The sequence below is a fragment of the Plectrocnemia conspersa genome, unplaced genomic scaffold (assembly GCF_051122295.1).
Source record: "Plectrocnemia conspersa isolate PC_06_02 unplaced genomic scaffold, ASM5112229v1 ptg000014l, whole genome shotgun sequence".
Classification (NCBI taxonomy): domain Eukaryota; kingdom Metazoa; phylum Arthropoda; class Insecta; order Trichoptera; family Polycentropodidae; genus Plectrocnemia; species Plectrocnemia conspersa.
In genome coordinates, this window is record NW_028277178.1 from 4,217,459 (window position 1) to 4,244,958 (window position 27,500).

General features: G+C 30.3%; 1 protein-coding gene across 1 annotated transcript in view; it reads right to left on the reverse strand.

Moving 5' to 3' along the window:
* The window catches only part of cyr (cypher), a 33,892-nt gene that overhangs the window by 4,257 nt on the left and 2,135 nt on the right, over positions 1-27,500 (reverse strand). Inside the window, exon 2 of the mRNA XM_088204046.1 lies at positions 2-242. Coding sequence (XP_088060172.1) covers positions 2-230 — 229 coding nt within the window. The 5' untranslated portion in view covers positions 231-242. The remainder of the gene's footprint in view (position 1; positions 243-27,500) is intronic.

A 27,500-nucleotide genomic window follows, 5' to 3' on the forward strand; every position in this document is an offset into this window, starting at 1 on the left:
CCTTGAGATCTGCATTCTCTGGCAAAGTCTTTAGAAAATATGATTCCTTTAAATGGCCTTTCCATCTTGACTCTCACGTCCATGGAGTCTTTGGAACAAGACGTTTCTACGTCTGTAACTTTATTTTCGTTCATTCTTGGTTTTCTTGATACATTGTGCGATGATACGAGATGTGTTTGATAACTAACGAGGTTCAGAATTGTGATGATGATGAGTCCTCTTGGTATCATTGTGAAGAAAGTCTGCAACACCGTAAAATAAAAACATTATTTTTGTAATTATATGATCTTCCAGAAGTGTATAAAAATAAGGTATGGTTTAAAGTGTCATTTAAATTAAAAAGTTTATCTGGAAAATGTCACACCAATAGTTCTTTCATCAATTGTATATCTATCTTTATAAATAAGTTACTACAATTTCATTACCAAACCCAACTTGACCTAATAGAAGTTCTAAAACTAACTACAGTTTTTGAACTTTTATTAAGTCAAGTTAAGTTTGCTTAATTCGATCAGGTTAGGTTTGAGTTTAAATAGCAAATTAATATTGCATACATTTTAAAACAGCATATAATTTCAGCGCTTAATAATTTACTTATATTTTCACTAATAAAAATATATATTTACCGGTGAAAAAATATTAGGATATGATTTCACTGAAATGCCAGTGAAAATATAACTTCACTGGTAATACACATTCACTGTAACATACATATCCCTTCCGGTTGGCCAAATAAAAACAAAAAGCTTAAAGGAATTGCGGCTATATGTCAACACTCCGTTCCAGCCCACGGGCGAATTACGTCGAATAAACGTAAAACAATATTTCATACAAAAATTATATTTCGTAATATGTATACTGTGAAATCGAATGATTGTATTGACTTTATAGACCTAGTATCGGCAATAATCATGAAAATAATATTTTTTTTGTGTATCTATGAAATAAATACTACTTTTTGGCATTTAATAGAGATATGAGTTATCAACACTGTTGTCATTTTTCGTGTGTGAAAGCGTGTATACTGTGCCAGTAATGTTGAATGGCTTGTTTTCCTTTTATTTCCCAACGACGCCATTGTTCGCTCATAACAAATAAATAATTTTCCTATACGAGTATTTTTTCGACACCACTTTCGAATCATAATTAAAATTGTCGGATTTTTGTCTATATGGAATATAAATGTCTAATTTTAAATTAACCATAAAGCTCGTTTCCCATCGTTCGATACGTTTTTAACAGCACAATCGAATCTTATAAGGCAATCAACTTTAAATGCATAATTTTCTCTCGATGATTCAATATAAAACACACATGAAACGCGGAACCATTTTTAAACACAAGAATATTACTTTATACCGTTTAAATAAAAATTCGAACTCTGGATTTAATTTAATTACTTTAAATTTCTTTTCCTTGATAATAACCTTTTCAAATCCTTCACTTCTGTATATTTAAAAAATCATTAAATATATTATGGGAGACAAACTTTTACCCCCATCCCCTGGAAAAAGCTGAAATGATGTTGCTATTGATAAAAGGCGAATATATATTTATAAGATCATGCAATTAATATATAAAATACTATGATATCTCTTATATATAATACTTAAACATTCGTATCAATTAAATTTTTAATAAAAATTACACGAATTTTATGATTTTCAACAACTGGTTTCAGGAAACCCATGGGTGACACCACTGCGTTTAGATTAGGTTTGGGCTTAAACAACAAATGAACGTTTCGCAATTGGTCAATTTGAGCGTGGCGCCGTGATAATTAACAAGTATCGTTAAACCTTTGAAGACTGTCTAATATACTTATATATGGATATTTCATTATGTGATAATTTTAAATATGTAAATATTGATAGATTCTAAGAAGGTTTTCGATCGCTAGCTCGTTGAGTAACATTACGCGAGTGCACGCAATGTATGCGAACAGGTTTTACGAATATTACCGTTGTGTGTTGTCAGTATGGCTTCGGGCAATCGGTCAGCGAGAAGATCGGGTCAGTGTGGTTTGGGCCCGTGAACTTGACCAAAAGACCCGTATATTATCATGTATTGTCTGTCATATAATTAACTTATTTCAATACGAATATGAATATAAATAATTTACTTGGCAGGTTAGTTTGACGGGCTAAAATTGTACTTTTTATTTTATAATTTATGTAGGTGTTGAAATATTTTTAAAATTTGAAGAAGACCGAAAAAATAATATCCATTTATTGAATGTTGATACAGGATTCAAGAGTCGGAACATTTTCCTTGAATATATTGAATGAATATGTTCTATATATTTTATTGATTTGTGCTACAAGTGTTTCATTTTATAATACCGGTAGTACTATCAAAGGTAGATTTTTGCTCCAATACCGGTATTGCAGTCCCTAGTCGTATGCTGTAGCTAAGTTTTGGTAGAAGTCATAACTAAATTAACCGAGTACGTCAGTGATCTGGCTTAGATACCATCAAGGAATGAGGGCAAGTTAAATTCCTTACAGTATTTGGTCCTTTGATTAATGCAGATGATTCGGGGCGGAACCAGACTCTATTTGCTTTTTAGATTATTTGTTATGTGTAACGGCGTAACGGTAGATTTGATATGTGTTCAATTAGCAATTGGTTATCCTCTGGAATGTATATTTGGGTTCATGTATAATTTAAATCCAAGTCTCTAGGTGCTATTCGTAAAATCATACCACCAATATATACTATTAAATTCAGAAATAAGTTTTTTTATATATAAACCAAAATTGATAAGCACTATGCTTCTTTTTGTGAAGAGGGAAGGCCAGAGGATACTTCGTAAAATATTCAAATTAATATTCAGCAATCTGTTTTAATTTTCAAGGATTTCGATTAATTGTTTTTAAAGTCATGTTTTCCCTGATTTCGTTCGAAAACTCGAACGTACATATCGATGTTCACAATGCGCATCTTTGCGGATACGAATGCGAAATATCCGTGCAGACCTTCGACACTTCCTCACTGAACAATGCACATGGTCGATGTGGATTCAGGTCAGAGTAGCGGTTTTATAAATTGCTGCCTCGTAGAGATGTTTATTCCGTTTTTTAATAAAACCTCATTAAAGTTCACTAACGATAACTGTAACGCAATCAATAAATGATCAGTGCAATTTACATCCATTATACTAATAGCTGATTCCTAAATTGGTGATACCAATATAAGTGACAAGCAATTTTATTTGATGAAAGGAATTATATTAACTACGGTTTATATAATAAGTACACATGTAAAAATTTCTTCAGCTTTCATTTGTAGAGTGGTCATTATAATTTGCGAAATTGAAATCTTTATCCATAAGTGAGGATTTGTGTAGAATTATTATATTTAGTGCAAAATATTTATTCATGATGATTAGAATATATATTTTAAAAAATACACGAAAAAAATTAGGGGGGGGGGGTGAGTAAAGGAGGTTCAGCGCTCCGGCACTTATTTTTATTATTACTACACCACTGAATATAGAATAAAAAAATACGTAAATACTGCATTACCCTTTTAGTCTCAGACAATTTAGCCTAACATATGTAAGTATTTTTTTCTTAAAAATCCCTGATTTACATTTTTTAAATGTGTTTTAAAAATTTGCTCACCTCACATCATTAAGAGTATACAAAACAACTTTTTTTGTATACTCTTAATGATGTGAGGTAATAAAAAGCAATAATATTTACTTGTTACAACAGTAAAAAAATCCATAAAAAAAAATTATATTTACATAAAAAATGAAATATAAATTAGGTTTGCTATAAAAAAATCACATTTTAATTTTTTTTTTAAAACATATTGCGCAAATTTTTCAAATACTTTTTATTTTTTATTTAAATATAATTATTGAGACTACCTTATTTCTAATATTTAACGCCAATACTTAGTGTAGCATATTCTGCGTTTGAATGGAGATAAAAATATACACATAGAAAAAATGTAATGTATGCAATACAAGCTTTTGGTTTCACTTCGCCAGTCATCCCTATCATAAAAAAAGACGCGATCATTTCTTTGTTACATAATATAATTACTGGGAACTGCTAGATACTGTTAGACCTGCCTGAGATAAATCAGATGTACTCATTTTATGTTGACACGTCGCGTATATCGTACAAAAATATCGAACATATTGAATTAATTTTTTTTAATTTGCGCTGAAATATCGCATAGACTAGATAGGGCGATATTTAGGCCCTCTGTGAATGGATAATATTATTCTACTTTGATATCCTACCCCGATAAACTACTTAAGTTAATCCCTTAAAATGAGAATTATTTTATTCTCCACTTCTACTTTCGAGCAATATGGGCATCATTGTTTTCGTATTTTTAAGCCATGAAGATATCGTTTTTAACAAAAAAATATGTACGAATTTCAAATAAAAATTTCGAATAAAAATAACAGTGCTTTCCTTTGTTTAAAATGTGTATTTGCGAATGCTCCAAATCTGCTCAAATTGACGAATGGCACGTGTACTTTATATAATACCGGCGTGACGAATTCACTTGTTATGCAAGTTGCAAATAACTAACGCAAATGAATATAATACTATCGTAGATTTTTTTGTATTTATAGTCAATAGGAGGTATTTACCAACTTTTCTTCTACCCAAACATAGATAGCATACTCAAAATCGTAACTATAACATATATCTTAGCAATAGTGTCTTTAAAAAAATATAATTATTAAGGAAGGTAGCAGAATATTAATTTGAATAAAAATACTTCCGGATTCTAGTTATCGTATGTGTTTTATAAAACAAACAAACAATGATATGATCAATCCACAGAAGGTTGAATGTATGGGTAATTTTGTTACAGAGATGAGATAGATTTTGAGAGAATGAAGGTCGTGTGTCACAGAGTGTGACTGCGGTTTTATTTTGCAATAATTGCTTCTTAATAATAGTGGATGTTCTGAAAAGTACTCGCGAATGAGTGCTCATCGTCATAGTATTCCATCATAACTGGATGTTATATTCCGTTGGTTGCAGCTTGCGGTTGAGGTAACGTTATGATTCTTAGGATTATGAAATACTCTCGGGTCAGTGGCTCACAACTGTTTGGCATCTGTCATATATGATATTTTACTGTTAAGCTAGTTTGTGAGTAAAGATACACAGTACAAATAATAGTTTACAAGTATTTTATTTTGGGATTTATTTGACTTGGATTGGAAAATATCGCGCCTGTTCTCTTTTTCTGCACCCAACGCTCCCAGTTTCCGATCTTTCGATAACCATTTCATATAGAAAAGTTCTGTACATTTCTTGACATTGCTCATAAAGTTAATCGACCGCTGATCTTTATATATAGTTAGTTAGACATAATAGTTTATTCGAGTATTATATTAAATGTATTAGGTAAGTATTATATGTACTACATATAGTCGAAGAAGATTACGGGGAATCGTATCACTAATTGATGCTTCAGCTAGGTTATCTTGTCGTGAGGTCAGACATGCCACCGAATCAGTCACATATAATTTAATATGTTCTAGTTTGCGAATCCGTTATGGTTTCGCTGTTGATACGTGTCTTAGATGAAAACAAAGCACGAAGAGGCTTAATGAGCTATAAAAATATGAGACTAGGACAAAGGTTTTGTTGTACTTGTACGTGACTGAATGTACCGCCAATTATGGTCAGTTGAACATTTTTTTGTGTATCTATAGAATCAATCAGCAAAAATGGTAAGTAGATGTTCCTAAAATTCATAATTATATACATAAATATGTATATATTTTTTTAGGACAATTCTTGGGAATCTGCAGCTACTCTTTAGCATTCAATCGTATCTTACTGTGCTATCATGAGCGTGTTTTATTTTAAAAGGTGTGCAACGGTATATGTCATATACACATGAATAAGAATAAGATTTTTTCTTATAAAATTTAATAAAAATCCGACTAACATGGTTTCATTAAAGAAAATATTCATAAGCTAGAGTGGCATAAATAAATAAGCATTTTATGCCATTTAAAAAATGACTGAGTCATCAAATAATATAAACATTAAAAATTCAGTTGAAAGTGGTCTTAGTAAGTTAACTAATAAGTAAATGCTAAACAAACCAATCATTTTATTGTTTAAGTATTTTTGATATGACAATAAATTAAATTTACTATGTGAATTATTTCTCTGTTTACTGCGTTAACTATGTATTGTTTTTTGTGATTTTTTCATTATTAAACACTCCTTTTATAATTTTTACTTTTTACTTTTTCTTTTCTCATCGTTAACATTACGAGTAATCAAAAATGTTGTGGTCGTTTTTAATTTACATTAGTAATTTATATTTTATGAAAAAACCGACCTTTTATGACAATTTCTATTGTCGGTTAGTAATACCTAAAATAACTAGCTTCGATCTGAAAATTCAGATCGAATACACAAACTAAGCCAACTCATCTCTCAGGGGAAAACTAGCGAAAGAATAAGTACAGACAGACATCGCATCTCACAGTTTGTCTACGTTTCGATTTTACACTAAGTTTTAAAAATATGATAGCTATCCTTAATGATATTACTATGGACTTCTAATATAAGAGGGCTGATCAGAGTATTTTAAAACCAAATTTTGGTCAACAGGAGAGCGCTAAAACAATTATCCCACATTCAGACCACTTACCACTTACAAAAGCGAAAAATATTTTTTTGCGCAGTATGTGTAATTTTAAGCTTAAATTCTTATTTTCTTTAATAAAATATCAAAAGCGCAACTCAAACTTTTTCGCAAACTGAGATAGAACGAGTAACTCGGTTCAATTTCAGTATGCGCGTAGGCGTCCTATGGTCAACACGTATGTCGAGCGCTGCATCGTAGTCACGGGGTCAAGTTATAATACCACATGCTTATCGGAGACTTCAACAGACTCTTACTGACATCTTTGAATATTTTAGGGCACCAAAAGGTTTAATTATATTTTTGATAGTATATTATTCTAACAGATATCGTTGCTATATTTTTTTTCATATAAAATTAAATAATTAAAAAATAATTAGTGGTACTTGATTTTGTTAAAAAAAATCGTTTCGAATATCCTTATGTATTTTCCTAGATCGGTTTATATAAATGTCACACCATAACGAATTCTTATTTAGAATCGATGGCGACAAATTCTAGGATAGTCACAGATGTGGTGTTCATATTCTGAAGTATCGTTTTTATGCCTTATGGCATTTTGCAAAAGCCGACAAAGATTTTGCGTAAATTAAATATTTACGACCGAAAAGTTTTCACTGATATTGTATTGGTGAGTGGCCACACAAACTTAATAAAATGACAATTTAAAAATTTTTCGATCGCGCGTAAATATGCCAGCTGTACGTAAGTAGCCGCCGTCCGGACGTCGTTTACCGACGACATATGAAATTTGTGGCAGTGTGGTCGCTTACTCGAAGTCGAAGTTTTCGGCCGACTTCAGTTGTAACTTCGGTTCGGACAACTTCCAGTAACTTAATGAGCATCTTTGTTAAAAAAATGCCAAGATTGAAATAGAGCGATATTTTATTAATAAATTGTTTTCTAAAAATAATCTTATTTTATAAACTTTTAATATTTAATTGTTACGAATAAGCCATTATGTTGGTTCATCGCGAATATTTTAATATATTTTAAATAATTTCTTTATATACGAGCTTATGTGTATTGGTATTTGTTAGTATTTTGTACCATTCGGCGTGTAAGGTCACTGATAATATTGATTCAACAGAGCCACAGCTAGCTCGTAGCGATTCAAGGTATTTTATGTCGTGTCAATAAAGTTTATTAGTATATTTGGAAGCTGGAGTTACCGAAAGACTTTATAAAGAAGCCTTCAAACCCACTTCGAAACTTTGAACCTGGAAGCTGAATTCAAATGAAATTTCATCGAAACCTTCACAATCTCAAAATATTGTAGCAATATAAAATTTATTGCATCGGTGAGATTAATCGAGATACGCTAATTTATAATACTAATTAGGTTAGCTTTTCGCTGATTTATCAAAGGATTACGATACTTATTTCGCTTGCTACTTATGTACGATTATAGCTGTGTGATATACATTATTTCAGCCGCTCAAACGAGATAGCGCCTGTTAAACCACAATTAGTCCAATCCAAAAAGCACAAAAAATGTAATTTGGCTAATATGCTATAATATCACATCCGTCGATCTAGCCTAGACACCTATCAGCCAAGGACAAGAAATTTCGCGTAACAATTACCGAATTGTTCGGGTCAGCGCTTCCATCATCCGGCATGTTGTAACGTCTTTATCAACGTTAACCGGCGATTCTTATCCGGTTTTAACTGTATCCGTTTTCTGTGCACAAGTGAGCGGCAAAAGCGTAGAAGAAAAAGAAAAAATAGAATGAATATAAACGCGGCGCTGGGAAGGCGAAGAAGGGAACTTCCCGTTATGCAATCCATTCATACAAGTTTGCCATAATAAATACGAGACGCTATAAAACAGCTTTTTTCGCGGTTCACACGCAGACGGCTTTATGAGTTTTTTTATGGATGAGAGTACATTAACGTATGCGAAAATGTGTGCGAAATTTGTATGAATAATCTCATTCGAATTCTGCGGTATTTCGAAGCAGCAAAACAAACAGCAGGTTTTATTTACTATTTAACGGATATTCGGAGAGTAAAGATGCTAGTTAAAATAAATAAATTAGCAAAATTTATGTTTGGCTAAGATCTGCGTGACTTAAGCAGTTTTACAAGCATCAATTGTAGTAACGATATGTGTTCAAAATTAGCCTTTTTATTGATGAAAATTAGATAGATAAAATTGTGGGAATAAGTTACGTTCATGGTAAAGAAAATAATATAAGAGCATTCGATATCACTGAAGAAAATAAATATGTTGATAAGCGTTATGTAGTGTGTTTATAGAAACAAGTCGGAATTAAAAAAAAAGTTATAAGCCTCGCAATATTGGGTTTTTGAAAAATAAATAAATTGTGTTATAAGTATATGAAAAAATAAAATGTTTTAAAATATTTTCTGTATTTTCGAAATACCCTAGCTAACAGTAAATAATCTAAAAATATCAATGTAATAATGAATTAAAAATATTTAATTTAATTCCTGATCTATCATTTAACTACAAAGTCTACTTATTTTATATATGGTCTATATTGTTAATACATATTAATCATATTTTAAGTAATTTTTATGATAAATAATATACACATATAAATTAAATTCATTTAAATTTGAAACCCAATGTTCAGTGGCGTAGCTATGGGTGGGCGGGCCGCCCCGGGCGGCACTTGCTTGGGGGCGGCATATTCGCGATGGGATCGTCTAGTGTGGTTCTTAACCCTGAATGCACTAAAACATATATAAATCCACGAATAACAAGAGCTTAATAATAACCAATTTATTATTTTAAGAAATGCAGATTTTATGACCCTGCAAAAAATGTATTGGGGGGGGGGGGTCTTGGGTGGCACATACCCTAGCTACGCCACTGCAATGATTTTTGTGTCAAAATCTCTACGTAAAATGTTTTTACGAAATAATATTATACAACTTTTTAATAAACTGTTACCGGCCTTTTCTAATGTCTATTTTGTCACATCCCTTCATCTTAAAAATCTTATTACAATACTATTAAACAAATATTCAGCAACCATTTTTAACCATCTACTTTAACCAATAACCAATAAATGAAAGCGCTGAATAAAATTAAAAACGGAGAAATATGTTTATTATATAGTATTAGGAATAGAATTAGGAATATACGTAAAAATCGACAATTTTTGAAAAAGCAAATTATTTTTAAAAATAATTATATTTATAATATAATGATTTAATTATTGGCATTAAATATTAAAACAATAAATTCTTATTTAAAATAATCTTAATCCTAAAGATAATATTTTAACGGTTTTCTAAAATGTAATTGAAACTCTTATTAATTTAAATCGTTAAGATAATTTTACTTTAATTTAACTAAATTTTACAAATAAATGTAAATTGTATAACTCTGTAATTACGGGTAGAACAAAAACTATAATTTACTTTAATCCACAGTAAGCTCTTCTAGGCTTATCTTGTTATTTTTTTATCTCCTGTTACTTTCACAGTCAAAAGTAATAACAGATCATCTGCTTAAGTATTATATCATTGAATTTATTTTCAGATATTTTTCAGAGTTGCTTTTAGTGACTTTTTCCTGTGAAGTTTTTTAACGATTATGTACTTGCTTTGTGTATATATATATATAATAGAATGGTGAGAGAAAAGTAGCATTATAAAATAACATTCGCTGAAGAGTTGTTTGTCAATTCATACTTAGGGTTATCGATATAAATATATATTATATTTTATTGTTAATTTTTTTTTTTTTAAATATCAAGATAAAATTTAAAAAAATCTTTAAAAGTCTTACATATATAATACATTTGTTTTATTGCCAGCATAAATTAATTGAAAATTAATAATATTTATTATTTTGATTGGCATTTTTAATTTTTATGTATATTTTTTTGTTATGATATTCTTATCTGAGCGATCACTTTCAAGTCATGCTTAGAGACTCCATCACGAATTTGTACTCGATTTTTTTAGGTGTGCCACAAGGAATTGTTTTGGGACCAGTACTGTTTCTGTTATTCACAGTGGACTTACCAACTGCGAAGGACAGAAGAATAGCAACTTTTGCAGATAATACAACAATCATGGTATCATATGGGGAGCCGAAAGTAGAAGCAAAGAGATTTCAAGAACATTTAACCAACATACAAAAATGGCTCTGTAAATGTAGGAGCAAAGATCAACCAGTGCAAAATATCTAGGGATTCTATTTGACATATGTTTGACTTTAAGAACTCATATTTAGAACAAGAGGAAGCAACTGGAACTCTGGCTTCGTAACTTGTATTGGTTAACAGGCTGTAAATCAAAATTATCATTAGAAAATAAAATACTTTGTATGATGCAAGTCTGCAGATTTATGTTTGGTGTGCATTCTCCTGGTCAAATATTATATAAAAGTTCCAAAACAAAATGGTACATATACCAGATAACGCTCCTTGGTATATTCCATACGAGTACATTGCCACTGACTGCAAGTACAAAAGTGTGATAAAAAATATGTGAGAAAACTATATAAAATTACTAAAAGTATACCCTAATAGACTAGTTAAGGAGCTAATAAGTGGCAGTACACGTAAATAACGTAGACTAAAGCATCTAAATATATTGTAACAATCTCTACTAATTAATTAACCTAATAACATATATTTAAGATATATCATGTAAGCTAACATTAATAACAAAACTAAATCACTATTAAAAATTATTAAGACAAGTAAAGGAAGATTCCACTGGGTATTTCTCTTCTTCTTATTAACCAAAGAATAAAAAATAATTACAAAAATCACTCATTGTCAAAAAACAGATTGTGAAATAAAAGAAAAAATATATGATAATACGTATTTAATTATTATTAAATAAAAAATAATAATTAGGAATATTTTCAGAGGAAAAAGAACTTTTAAGTCACGTCAGTCATTTAATAATTTATTGCCTAAAAAGGAAAGATTCAACGTAATTATACAGAGTACCATAAATCTGTTCTATGCTCCTGTGTATACTATATCATTCCGGATTAGTATGAGCTGATCCACGATTAGCATTTTAATCTAGTGGATGATGTGAAAAACCTGTTGTATAAATCAAGCACAATGTATATGACGTGTTACGGGCCGATTCTTCACAGTAAAATCCACAGGCTCCCATATATCCGTACATGTAATATAATTCCACTATGTATTATGATAATAAAGCTGGTTATCTTGAGACTAGTATGACCTCCCATAAAGAGGAGGAAACGGAAACCGATGGAAAATAATTTCATTCCGAACGCCTGCATGTGAACCAATATATAGATATATGTATATGTAATATCATCGACCGAGATGTTGGTATTTAACCAGGGGTTATTTTTTAACGGTAGCTCTTATCTAAATTGTATCTGAAAATTAAATAACGATCCGATAAATTCAACGTTATCCACATCACAATTTGTTACCATCGCCGGGTTATCAAACGGTGCCGTCAATTTTGGAGTTGAACCTTTTTGATAAAAAAGTAACCATATAAATTAACCGCCATGACAAGCTTTTAACCGCTCAATCGATAAACTCTCATAGTTTCTTTCCACCGTTATGTGTAGCACATTGTAACCATACTTTATAGTTACAGCTACAATACTGAATAATAATAGTATTTATGACATATGCACACATATTAAAAATTGTCATGAAATTTGGTGCAGAAGGCACGATAAATTAAGTAACCCAATAATAATAAATAATATTCCATTTATCGCAAAACTTAGCTATAAATGTATCAAATATATAAGTAAATTCATATGTATCATAATTTATTAGAATTATTATAAAAGGTGCTAATAAAATATTTTGTGTTAAATAATGCAAAATTATGCAGAAAATTAAAAAAAATTATACTAGAAGAAAAATCGGCGAATAATTTTATATAGTATACATAATATTATCCTCTTTATAGAAAAAAATTCAGGACCATCCATAATCATTGTGACGGATTTAATTGCAAAATACTTGCTAAAAGGGTCTTTAAAAACTATATGCTTCCCCATATATTTTTTCTCGTCGGTGTAAACAAAAAATGTTTCGAATATTATCGGACGGATACATTAAACGGTATCATTAAGTTTAATAATCAAATCGTAAATAAAAATCGAATTATTGAACCCCCTTCGCGCATATACTGCCTAAAAAAATCTTCACTAGACATTAACAAATAATCTGTTTCCGCCCTCAAATTATTGAGATAAGCCAGATTGGGGCAGTTCAACTGCCCCAAATCTGAAGAGTATATAAGAGCACTAATATCGATGTTAAATGCGATGGATAAAAACTAAACAAGACTTACATAATTGTAACTTATAAATCAAACGTGAAGTGTCATTAATGATCATTAATATTTATCTACACATTTATCATTATATAATTATCAATTATATCTAGTAATACGATCGTAGAGATAGAGCAACATAAAATCAATTTAAAACCGCATTCATGTATAACATTAAATTGTGGTCACCCTACACGAAGATGACAATTTTCCTTACGCATAATCTGACCGCTCTTCGTAATACGTATTACCTGTTGGAATGCGAGTTACATTAAATTACATTAATCTTATGGATGCTCTTCTCCATCTCTCCGTCTCCCTTTCCCTCGCTTTTAGAATAAAAATGTGGGATAATCACCAAGACCAAGGAATTTCATGGACCCATTCTTACCTCTTGTAACACATCAATCTAAACTCACAACCAATTTTTTAATACTGTTTATGTCGGAGGTCAATGAATCTCTTTTTTTAATCTCAATATTTTAACCGTTAGGTGATATATTAATGTAGGTACATATTGGTAATTCAAAGATCTATTATCAAATATTAATGCATATATAATATGCATAAACAAATTATGATGCATACTTCGCATTAATAATAGCTTCAAGTATTTAACCGTTAGTTCTCGGTACTGTTCGTGTTATTACTGCGATGTTTATAATTAATTACGGTTAATGAATATATTGATGTTTATTGTTTTGTTAATATATAATACAACGTGAACTGAATATGTTTTATTAAGCGAATAAATTGGATAATTAATGAAAGTTGGTTGTTTATAATAATAGTGTATGTATACTTAATGCTTAATTATAATTTTGTATTGCTAGCAATGTGAAATTTTAATTAATATATTAAAAGCTCTTTATGTGAGAAAATGTTTTTGTATGTGTTTAGAAAAGTAGTAATTAAGGTAATCTACAAAATAATCAACTGTGATCGATGGATTATATTAGTGGATCACAATATGTTTTCAATCCCTAGGATTAAAATCAAAGCTTATATTTTATTTTATTTATTTTTTATTACAAGTCTGACTATTATGACTTGCCAGGCTTCCCCAATGCTTCTTACTTAAACAATACATCAATTCAAACATACGCTTATATAAACTTATCCCTCGATTTACGCGGTTAAGAAAAAAGCATTTTATTAATGCCTGCACTACACTATCTGGAAGTTGTCCGAACCGAAGTTACAACTGAGTCGGCCGAGTAAGCGACCACACTGCCACAAATTTCATATGCCGTCCGTCCGGACGGCGGCTTTTGTCACGTACAGCTGGCATATTTGCGCGCGATCGACAAATGTGCCAAATAATCGCAAATTTTAAATTGTCATTTTATTAAGTTTGTGTGGGCACTCACCAATACAATAGCAGTGAAAACTTTTCGGTCGTAAATATTCAATTTACGCAAAATCTTTGTCGGCTTTTGCAAAATGCCATATGCCATAAAAATGATACTTCAGAATACGAACACCACATCTGTGACTATACTAGAATTTGTCGCCATCGATTCTAAATAAGAATTCGTTACGGTGTGACATTCATATAAACCAATCTAGGAAAATACATAAGGATATTCGAAACGATTTTTTTCTTAATAAAATCAAGTACCACTAATTATTTTTTAATTATTTAATTTTATATGAAAAAAAATATAGCAACGATATCTGTTAGAATAATATACTATCAAAAATATAATTAAACCTTTTGGTGCCCTAAAATATTCAAAGATGTCAGTAAGAGTCTGTTGAAGTCCCCGATAAGCATGTGGTATTATAACTTGACCACGTGACCACGATGCAACGCTTGACATGCGTGTTGACCATAGGACGCCTACGCGCATACTGAAATTGAACCGAGTTACTCGTTCTATTTCAGTTTGCGAAAAACCATATCATTATCTCTCACTCTCATCACTTAACACGCGAGAGAGCGAAAGGGGAAGTATCTCATCGCTCGCGCTCGAAAGAGCAGCTCCGACTTCGGTTCCTTTGACTTCAGTCCGTTTGCCGACAATGTTCGGAAGCGCTCGAAGCTGGCCAAGTCGACTGAATTACTCCCACTTTGCCTCTCGTTCTCGGTAACCTCGGACAACTTCCGAGAGATTTTAAAGCGTGCAGAACCGAACTCGACCGAAGTAACCCACTATATTCTCCGTCCTTTGCAGGCATTAAAATTAGTAAAAAATACTTTTTTATAACTATATTTGCAAAAATGCAAATGAACAAAAATTAAATAAATTTCAGATTTCATTCTTAAAAATTATTATAGTTATAGTGAATAAAATAATATTATATAAATTAACCACATCTTAATCATACTGTAACGGATTTCCTACATGTTTGTATATATCGAAACAATAATTGCCAGGGTATTCGAATGTTTGGGTTTTGCTAATCACTAAGCATGGACACATAGGGTCTTATTACCAATTAATTAAAATAATAATAATCATTTTAATATCGCGCAATACCGGTATTGACAGTGTCAATCTTGGTAATACCGATATTGAAAATTCCTGTATTATTGCAATTCCTAATTCAATAATGAATATTGTTTTTATCTATTGTATTTAAAATATGTTAATTGAAGTTAGATTGACTATCATTCATACATAAGCATACATATATTTATAACTAATGAAGATTTTTGCCCTATGATTTTGATAAGATGAAATAGCTAAAATTCCAAAGAAGCAATTTAGGTGTACGGTAGATAATTATAATAAAAAATGAATAAACTATTAGTATATTTTATAAAAAGTAACAAAGACAATAAACCGTAACTTTCCAACGCTCATCCGGCTCGTTGGTTATTATTATTTATTATTTGATGGATAAAAAACTACCATCACTTGAGTGGCAAAAAGTTCACCGACTCTGGGGGCATATATTCGCTTTTAATTCGCGTGCGCCAGCGTAATTATATGCGAAGACAATGGCTACGTTGGGAACTTTCTTTTATTGCGTTCACGACGTCTACTTTTACTCGTTTTTTCTCATGTGTGAAGGCGAATCTATTTTCACCGCGTACGACTGTCATTTTTAGTCAAAAAATAAATAGACGTTAATCCATGATAAATGAATTTTTAAAGTTTAATGTACATATATATTCACTTTCTTTAATATGACGCTACAACCGAGCATCCATTATTCGGTTTAATATAAATATTTATTATATCAAGTCTCAGGTTATGTTCTGCAGAAACGCGAGTACTGCAAGGCAGTTTGCAAGGGCCGTTCTTATTTATAATAAACATTAATAATATTCCTACTCAAAAAATCGATAAACTTTTTAAAATCAGATATTTTTTAATATTCTATTATATAATTTATTAACAACCAACACAGCACATGCAGAACTACGAATTTGTTACCACTTAAAAAAAGTCATTTTAATGACTTAAAAAGTTTTGGATTAAAATGACATATTTATGTATTTAACTTCACAAAGTAATTTTATATTATTTTTTAATTTGTTTTGCTCAGCCATAAAAGTTTAATTGCCTTACAATCACACGCAGAAAACATATCAATTAATAACAGAAATATTTCTGAAAATGTAAGCAAAGAAAGAGGAAGATATGGAAAGTATAACTTAGCCGATTTATTATTTAGATCGCTAAAAAAGCTCGTTTAGCTTGAAACATATGATGTGATGCTTCTTTACAATAAAACAGTTTCTTTTTGTCTTTCAAGATCCATAGCTTTTATACTACAATATATTATATTTCTTCTTGTAGCCTTCCTTGAAACATATACTGGTCAATCAATTTACTTCCCATGTCTTTCTTTGATTTAATTTCTTTGACTATAAGTTTGTGGGGACCACACAGAGCACTCGTTTATGAGGATCTTATTCTTAAAACTCAATCAAATTACTTTGACCAAAAGTGATTATTTATCAATAAGGATAAACTAGACAATCACACAAAGGCTCTAGCTACGACTAGGACTGAAGGGTTCCACATAAATAACACGCAAGGATTCTCCGGTGCATTAAATGAACATTTTTTTATTGAGAAACGGTCACCGAAAACAATATATCACCGGAAGAGCACAACATACCCGTTGCGCAATTCGACCTAGGAGATATCCAGCAAGCAAATGTCACTCTCTAAAGGCGTATACAGGTGGCCCTCGAGCGTTCGACTTTCGCACAATTCGCTATTTCGCACATTAAAAAAAAGATAAATTTAATATTTTTTTAAAAAAACGTTCTGATAGCGGTGAATTTTTTGCTTCAATCGGACGTTCGTATGATACAAACAGGTCTACAATACGTTCAATTTTGAAAAATAAAAATACAATTAAAGAATACGTTCAAAATTGTGGAAAATAAAGATATATTTCCACAATCTTTAATGATATGTTTCCAAAAAAACATGGATGAAATGGAAAATCTTCGTCATCGTAGATCGATGATCAAGATCAAAAAGAGAACCCTCTGAGTATTTCAATTATTCAAGCAAAAGCTCTTAGTTTGCACAAAGATTGGAAGGATAGATAAAAAAAATATTTTAGCACGGTTTTTCAAGCAAGTAATGGTTGGTTTTACAATTTTAAAATGAGGTATTCTTTTCATAATATTAAATTTACTGGAGAATCGGCTGATGCGGATAAAGATGCTGCAAAAAACTTTATTTCCTAATTATCCAAAATTATTGAAGATGGAGAATATTCCTCTAGCCAAATATGTAATGTAGATGAGACAGTTTTATTTTGGAAGACTCTTTAGCAATGATAAATATGAACGAAGCCTTCACGCACCTTGACAAATTTTTAAATATTATGGAAGATTGTGATCCCAATGGAGAACGCATATCTCAAGTGCGTGGGGCGATCAATAAAAACATAGCATGTTATAAAATACTATATGAAGAAAAGAAAAAGAATAGTGGAAAACAGTTAACTCTTGATAACTTTTCAAAGGAAACACTCGCAAACCCCACTTAAACGTATCTCTTAAACGCCTCTTAAACATATTATATTTACTTGATAAATAAATATTTTAAAATACACACAATTTCAATTTTTTTTACTTCCCTCTACTTTCGTACATTCAACATTCGCACACATTTTCAGGAACCAATTATGTGCGAAAGTCGAGGGCCGCCTGTACTTATTTCATTGTTCTAAAAAGCGAGTGCAACAATTGACTGGATGATCGCTCCATGATTGGTCAGCAAGCTTTGCAGCCCTGATTACTTAAGCCTGGACTCCAATGAGGAGAGGGCAGACTCCGGAAGAGACTATAAGACACCAGCAGTCACCTGGCAGACTCCGACAGATGCCCACATCCACACGAGCACCGCAGCAGAGAGGGATAAACCTATGCACACATCAGTCGCTGCAAGATCTTAAGATCTTACACGGACATGCGCCAGCTTCTCCACCACTACTCGGAGGATCATAGTCTGCCGCAATATGTAATATAATCTAATAAAATTCTCACTAGTTTTCATCTGCGTCTTACTGGCTACAAAGTCACACCCCAAAGTTGAAAACAGATTGAATTTTACTATTGATTATTTGCAACTAAAACATCTGATTTATTTATTGTAAAAATCTTACGTTGCAACATGACAGACGTTAGCCCAATTCGTTACAATGGGGTACATAATCAATAACTACCATGCAAGTAGGGCGACACCAGACTGAAATTAAAGACTGTAAATCAGTTACATCTACTAAATTATTTATAAACTATTATAAAGGCTTATTATCATGACTCGAATTAGCTATAGTTTTTTATCCGCGAGATTAGGAAAATCTAGTAAATCTTAATTAGAATTACAAAATCCTCAATAATTTGGATCTTTCAGACACAAATTAAACTTTAAAGGAATGCAAGTTAATTTTAATAATAGTATTAAACTATAATATTAAAAAGATCACTATGAAAAATCAGCAAAACCAAAATTAGTAGCTTCTTATTCCGTATATCGGGTTTGTATTTCCTAATATTCAGTTTAAAATGATTTAAAGCTTTTTAACTAAAGTTTAAAAATATACAAGGTGTACGTTAATTTACAGTAAGGTCATATTTGCGATGAATACATGAATGGAAGGTCATCCATTGTCATTAAAAAAATTAAACCAAATTATAAGTTTTGATAGCTTTTGCTAAAATTTATGATCAATGTCTAGAACTGTTATTTATTAAGCAGTTACCGAAAAATTAAACTATTGGAAAATAAGGTAAATAAATAAAGAATATATTTTATAAACGTATCTATTTTTTTTACATTTTAAGTGAAACGCAACTATCGAATTAAAATTAGTTTTAATACGCCTTGTCTCATGTTTTTTTATAAAATTTAATTTATTGTATATTATAATATAATAAACGGGGATTATTTTGCATAAGTATTGTTAAATAAATTACAGGTACTTTAATTGGATCAAACTGGTACACAAATTGCTACACTTAGTTGTTAATAATGTATTCTAAAAAATCGCTCACATAATGGAAAATGTAGATGGTCCGTTAATATTATTGCAATCCACCATAACGAGTTAACGATTTGAATGAACTTGCGGTAAAAGAACTAATGGTTCGTGAAGATTATTATGCTACAACGAGTAAACTTATTGGATCTTCAAGAAGTTCTCACACCGTGAACGTTTGTCGTGCTAGCAATTTGAAACTTTAGATACAATTTTAAACTACATTCTTATTACATTGAAGGATTGCATCTTTAATTTTATTTTTATTTATGAGACTATTTTTCGGTATAGATAGACCTAACGTTGATTCGCTTCTGAAAATTAATATATACATATTACATGCATTTCATGAGAAATAAGAATAGGTGAAATTTACACACATCTGTAGCTTAATACAAGCTATATCAGAAACAGCTGTATTATTTTTTTATAACACACGTTAAAAATAGCAAAATATATCTTTGCAAAAAACTGTTTTACAAATTCTATCTGAGGAATGAGAATAAAATAAAATCTGCAAATAAAGCCACTGTTTTAAAGACATTTATTCATATACCAAATCTCTTTTGAATTGTATCACAGTTGTATTATTTATCAATTATACAGGGTACTACCTTTGATATGATTCTATTCGACACCATTGAACTTCTTACTTAATGAGAAAACTGAGAGCAATTCCCAGCATGTTTGAAGCTTTACTGCCTATATTATATAAATTTTATTGAAATATGCAATTAGTAATACCTCAAATGGTTACTATTAATCAATAGATTGGTTTCTGATTCTCAAACCGCCAGTTGGCAGTCGCTAAGCCTAATATTGTTCGGTTCATTCGTGATCTCTTAGCGCAACGGAACCGTTTGCCAAACGAACCGAGTTTGTTTCATTTTAACGGCTTCCTCGTTTACAGCTACTTCCCTGCCAGTGAATCATTCATAATTCACTGAAAAATTGCCTCAAATCAACGCATCGATGCGTTATTATTAACTAATAAAAAGGCGAACGAACGTTTGCCTGTTTGAGCGTAAAGATTGATGTACTCGGAGTAAGAGGTAATTAAAAGATCGATTCAAATGCCCAGATATGAGTTTTCTGTGGAAAATATGTAAAAATATTTATAAAAATAGATATTGTTTTGATACACTAGATTTATTGATAGGATATGTACAAAATATGATGCATATGTAACGCTTCTTTGTAAAGAAAATGCAGATCTATAAAACTAGTATTTTAACATCAGTGTCAAAAGAGTTATTTAGATAAAAATAAAATAATCAATAACATAGATTGTTTTCTATTGTAATATTCTCAAATTAGGTTAAGTTTAGTAAAATTGGTTTAATTCTTATACATAGATTAGTATAAAATGAAAACAAGAAAATTTTGTAATAGTATTGTATATTTTTTCAATAAATTTGTTCTATTGTATTAACAATGACTCTATATTTTTTTTTTAAATTACTTAATAACTTCTATCACGGACCCACCCTTTTATATGCAGCCATTTTAAAATATTAAATAATATTCGTACAAACTTATTTTTTAACAAAAAAGGCTTCTCGAGATATTTATTGATTTTTTAAATGAAAATTCACAAAATACAAGTTTCCAAATTAACTCGGACATGACTGTCGAATAATGTAAGATATTTTATACATTTTATTTATTTTATGTCCGATTTAATATTTGGGAGATATTACGTCAATCTTTTTACAACAATTGTAAAATGTCATTTGATAAAAATTGTACAATTTTAAATTGTATGAAATATGAATTGCTCTGTAAAGATTAACTTTGTAATAAAATTATATTTTAGAATAACATTTATTAAATGTAGAATATTTAAAAAATACTTTATTTATAAATATAATATTTTAGTATTAATTCAAGAATAAAAGTTAAAATAGTTTTGCATATATTTTTTATTTTTACTACCTTTAACTATTAAAATTCGTTTTAATATGATTATTTATGACGATATAACAATCAAAGGTATTACTATTACTAAAAACTAAGTTCTAAACTGATATTTCTTTTGACAAACTTTACCACACCAAAGGGCTTCTCGGAACCAAATAATATTCAAATAAATCTTCTTTACAATGCACTTAGTTTTGTGTACAATTTTACTATTATTGATATTATCGCTCTGCTGAATAACGAATTATGTGAAGTCGTTAAAATGTTATTAGCAACAAAAACATATAGTGTTTATGCATAAGTTATAACCTATCCTAGTCCTAAAACTCAAATTAAAAATTAGCAATGGACAAAAATATTATTATTACACTGATTTTTGAACCATGTTATATGGTTTAAAAAAGGAAGTATTGCAACTACAGTGACTAAAAATATGTTTAATTTACGCTGAATGTGTCTATTCACTCAAATGCGTTATTAATGGATTAACACGTTTATTATGATAATAAAAATTGAGTTTTAATTAATAAAACGATTAAAAAAATTATTTTAATAATTATTTACAGAATGATTTAATTAATATGCCTAATCGGTAATCGCAAAAAAATCTATAATCATTAATAGATCACATTATAGCCCATTGTTATTAATTTATAGCAAGAGAAAAATTTTCAGCATTATACAAATGCGATTAATAAATGCTAATATATCATAGTTTTGTGTCTGTAGATAAATGTATATAAAATCTACATTTTTTATTTATTTTTTAGATTCATACAACATAATTGTTTAAACAAACGTTTTAGTGCAAGATACGACGTATCTCATCAGTGGCGTAGCGAAGGGGGGGTCTGGATCCCCCTCTCCCTTTGCGGCATTTTTAATTAAATAGAGTTAAATAAATATAAATAACAAAAATTATCTTGCCTTTTTTTCTTGACAAAATCCTGGCTACGCCACTGTATCTCATACCAAAACGCGGGCGACTACAAACAGATTCGCGGTCGACTGATCAATCGAAATTGCCGCATATAATATAATATCTACATATATACAAAAACAGGTCAATAATTAAAAAAGCGATAGTTTAAACCCCCAAAAAAATATATTGTGAGAAAAATATCAAGGCAATGTAGTAAAGACTTTGAAAATCAAACTATAAAATATATTTCGAAAAATATTATCAATATAATAGATAATTAAACCCTAGTATTTCCTGTAAAATGGCCATATTTAATAAAATGGAAAGAGCAATGTTTTCCACCACGATAATCTCAGACAAAAATACTAAATACATAAAATATAGGCACATAACAATTCCGACGCCTTTGCTCTTTAGGAAAATGCGCATACATTACCCCCCCCCCCCAATTACTTCCCTGTTTAGAATTTATGTCAGAAGCTATAACATTTTATATTAAGATTTTTGTAACAATATTACGACTAATGAAGCTTGACCAATTGGAGAGCGCAAAATACAATTATCCCTTCTCAGAAGTCAAAAATCCACGTCAAACGCAATAAAATCGTGCCGTCGCCGTCAAGCTCGGTAACGAGCGTTCCCACGATTTTATTGCTTTTGCCATAAATTTTTAACTTCTGAGAAGTGATAATTATTTTTGCGCCCTCCTATTGACCAAAATTCGGTTTGAATATACTTTGATCAGCTCTTTTATATTAGAAGTCCATAACAATGTCGGTAAGGATAGCTATCATATTTTTAAAACATAGTATAATATCGAAATGCAGACAAACTATGGAGCAATGTGAGATGCGATGTCTGTCTGTACATATTCACCTGAGAGATGAGTTATTAGTTTTAGAACCTTCATCAGGTTAGGTTTGGGTTTGAACAGCAAATAGACGTTTCGCAACTATCAAATTGAGCTTCATAGACATTTAGAGAAGCATATAATTTCACTAGCGCCTATCAGTTAAATATATTTTTGCTAGTAAAAATACATATCTACTGGTAAAAATGTATTGAGACTTCACTAATGAAAATAGAACTTCACGGAAAAATACACATTCACTGTAACATTTATACATCACATATAAATAAATAGTGATAAATATGTAAATGTATATATTACTACTTATAAAAATATTTAAATAATATACTTTTACTAGCACCAGCCAGATTAATTATATTTTTACTGGTAAAAATATATATCTATCGGTAAAAATGTATCCCGATATAATTTCACTGAAATGACTTCTTTAAAAAAAATTTTCGGAACAGATTTTTTTGAGGGATAACCTGAGAATTTTTGGTTTTGAATCAGGGATTTTTCAGGGGGACGGAAGTTAAAGCTTTACCAGTCAATGGTATTTCAATTTCATTAAAATTCCCACCAACTCCCCATTAAATAACATTCTGGTGATTTTATCAATGAAAGGCTGAACTTGAATGGCAAATCCATTTTATATTTACCGTCTCAAATCTTTATACATATTTATATCCCTAATAAATCTTAACGGATCGAATCTACAATCTTTCAGTAAGGTCAACATACGATTTTAAGGTCCAATCACCCATCAACAAAAATGCTGTTGGTCGGAAATCATATTGTAACGAGACGATCCATGTTTATCGCCGCCGAGCGTTTTGGCAATTTAAATAGTAATTTGCGTCTCGGCTTAATTACAAAGTTCCCAGCCGGTGGAGACGGATACGAGGAGTCGATCCGTGACGGGAGGCCGGTCATCAGCCATTTGGCTGATCATCTTGAAAACGTATCAAACGTCCCAGCTGTAATGGATTAACGACACCTAGGAACATATAATGCCGCAAAAAACAGCTTAACTTTGAAAAATAACAAATAGTAATAAGATTATTTTAAACTATATTCCTGAAGGTATTTTAGAGATAATTTTTCATTGTGATTACACTATGTTGTATATTGGGAACAGTAGTGGCAAAGTAAACACGCTACTTCCATAACTTATCTACTTTGTGTAAAATGTCACCAAGAGTTATATTATTCATCTTTAAAAATTAGGAGAGGTGACCATGATTGCAGATACTAAAAAAAAAAGAAATGTGCATACGTGCGTGTTTCAAGACCTAGGTGGCAGTTAGAAAAAAGCCAGCGGCGGGATGGTGGACATTTGGATGACCTTATTTTTAATACACATTTTTATCAGTTGTGTTCTTTCAGTGAAATAAACATTTATTATCATATGACCTGTAGTTTTTTTATTGATTTAAAAAAATTTAAAAACCTAATGGTCCACCTTGTATGATAAATTGTTCATAATGAAATTATTTTAATTAAAAATTTTGGCATTAGTATATACTTAATATTATTTTTAATGTATAAAAATCGCTTTAAAAAAAAATTATACGAAAATACAGTTTTTACCAATAGTAAAAGAGTACAATGTATAGTGAAAACAGCTTCAAGAATTACTGATCATCTTATTGAATGTATTTATATAGAAAAACATAATGAAATTAAGGTAAAAAAAATATTGATATGATTAAAAATTTTTTTTACCTAATTAAGATTCGAATTACAAAAATGTAACTTGAATTTAGATATCACGGATGTTAACATAATATGGAACAATATTCATAAGACTATTGTAGATAGTAAAATAAAAAGTAAAATATAATTTTAAAACAGAATATTGATACAACCCAAAACTGTAGTATAATGATAATATTATAAATGCTTTAAAGAAGAGTCAAATATTCGAGCGACGGCACGATTTCATTGCTTTTCACGTGAATTTTTTTTCGTGGAATTTGACAATTGTTTTTTTGTGCTCTCTCATATTAGGAAAACAACGGTTTAGATGTACTTTAAAAGTGTTAATATAAACCTTTGATAATCAAGCGTTTTCACTGCGATAGAATGGTTGAATGTTCAAGAAATATTGAAGATGTTAAGTACTCTAAAAGGAACTATATTAGCGTAGCAGAGTACTATTACTCACAAGTAAAGATACAAAGCCTATTAAAATGGATTTTTAATTTAATTTTAATTATAATCAAATACAATATTTATGTGTGAAAGAAAAAACTGCTGCTGAAATTAATGGCACGAAAGAGATCATCCAAAACTGTTGTTTTTGAAACAGTTACTGAAATATTCGGCTATGAGAAATTGTTTAGTTGCCAAAAATGAGCAGGCGTGAGAAGTGTATGACGTTCACAGGCTCATATGTTTAAAAATAAATAAAGAGTGCTCTAAAGATATTAAATCAACAATAAATTAGGGATATGTTTGAATATATAATAACCTTATTCTATCTGTATGTGCCAAGAACTCTCGTTCTGGCCAGCCAGCATCAAAGCGTTGATCGTTGAGAAGATAACGGTAGCAGATAATGACCATTCGGATGGTAGTAAGAAGACGGTAAAAAAGAAGACAATACATACAGCAATTACGATTGCCGAGTACATGCTTCGTAACTCTTCCTGCTCGGGCATGAGAAAACATACGGGGCGATTATTTGTCTTTGCCCCGACATGCGATAATGTACGTATCAGCAAATTGCGCATGAAAAAAGAAATAGGAAGCGATTGAAAAAATATTATAATATTCATATGGGAAAGAGGAAGAATCCGACTTCAATCTGATCATCGCCGAAGGAATGTTGTATAAACAAGCAACGCGATTAAATAACAATTATTATTATTTTTTATGTGGAAAACGATTACCAATTATGTATACGCAGTGTTGAGAGTACGTAATAATCGCGCCGAGAGGTTTACGGTTAAATTATATTTTTTAACTATGAAAAACAATAATAATTTAACGCTCGCAAAACTTTGCGTAGCATGACGTAATAAACGCTTATTTAAATTTGCTCACATATGTAGCGTATTACAAATTTGTAACGCTGAAAAATACTAATTCTACTCTGGTTTTTAAAATAATAAACTTACAAATTCCGATGTGTGTACGTGCAATTAAATATACATATATTGCTTACCAACGTATTCTAAATACTAGTTAACGCAAAACTTTTACTATTTTGTAATCAATTAATCGATAAACGAATTTTGATAGTATTAACGTAATATAATAAAAAAAATTTAACTTCTAGAATTATTATCAGATGTCAATTTTTACCATATAAAAATAATTTATTTGGTTTAATTCAGCCCCTTTTATACATACAAGAAATAAAAGGAACGGAACGTTGCCTTCAAAATCACCCACAAAAGTACCAGAAATTCACTATATGGCAACACTGAACAGCAAAGAAAACACGACTAATTATCAAATAAATATGATGAATATTTTAATGCCTAATAAAAATATTTCGCATAAAATATGATTTCAAAAAATATGTCTCTTTTTAATATTTAGCAATGTATACGTAACTTTAAATGACTTACATATACATATACACAGAAACCATACTCCATAAAGTAATGTTTGACTTCCAATCAAAAGTTTACTTATGATTGATTTTTTTATACAAACTATTATAAACTAAACTAAGCATTAATTTAGCTCAGATGTTAGATAAATTCTTTGATCAGATTATTGAACATTTTCAAGGTTTAATAAAATTTCACGAAGTGATGATATAACGTCTGTTACATTTTAAAATTATTCAGTCTCTAATATTGCGTAATCAAACATATAAATAATTGGGCTCATAAATTATTTATAGCTTCATTAGGCGTGTTTTTGAAGGCCTTCGAAGTCGGACATCCGATTTTAATATCTGAGCTTCTTCGAGCATACATCCGGCGCTATAATTGTTAGCAAATCGTTCCTTTTTTAATTTCTCTCAATTGTGAAAGAGATACGGTATAACAATGAGTTCCATAAGCTACAAACAGTTTGCCAATAAATGCAAAACACTTGCATTGTTGGACAGAACACTCGCAAAGGCAACAACTGAACTAGAAAAAATATCCAATCCGGTTAAAAGACATACTATTTAACCTGTTGAGTATTTTAGTAAGCTTCATTAATAGCTAAAAACTAAATTGTCCTATTGTCCTATGTCCTATAAAAATAGCCCTAATATATAAATAAATAATAGTCTAATTATATTTAGTATATCTAACTATAAAAAAAAACATGGTTATGTTTTATTCAATTTAATTTTACATATATTGCTATGTCTTAAAAGATCATTTTGCACATTTATGCTATACATAAATATAATATAAAGTCATACGCTTATATTCTCCTGATAAGTTAATTTTTTTGTATCGATTCTATTTG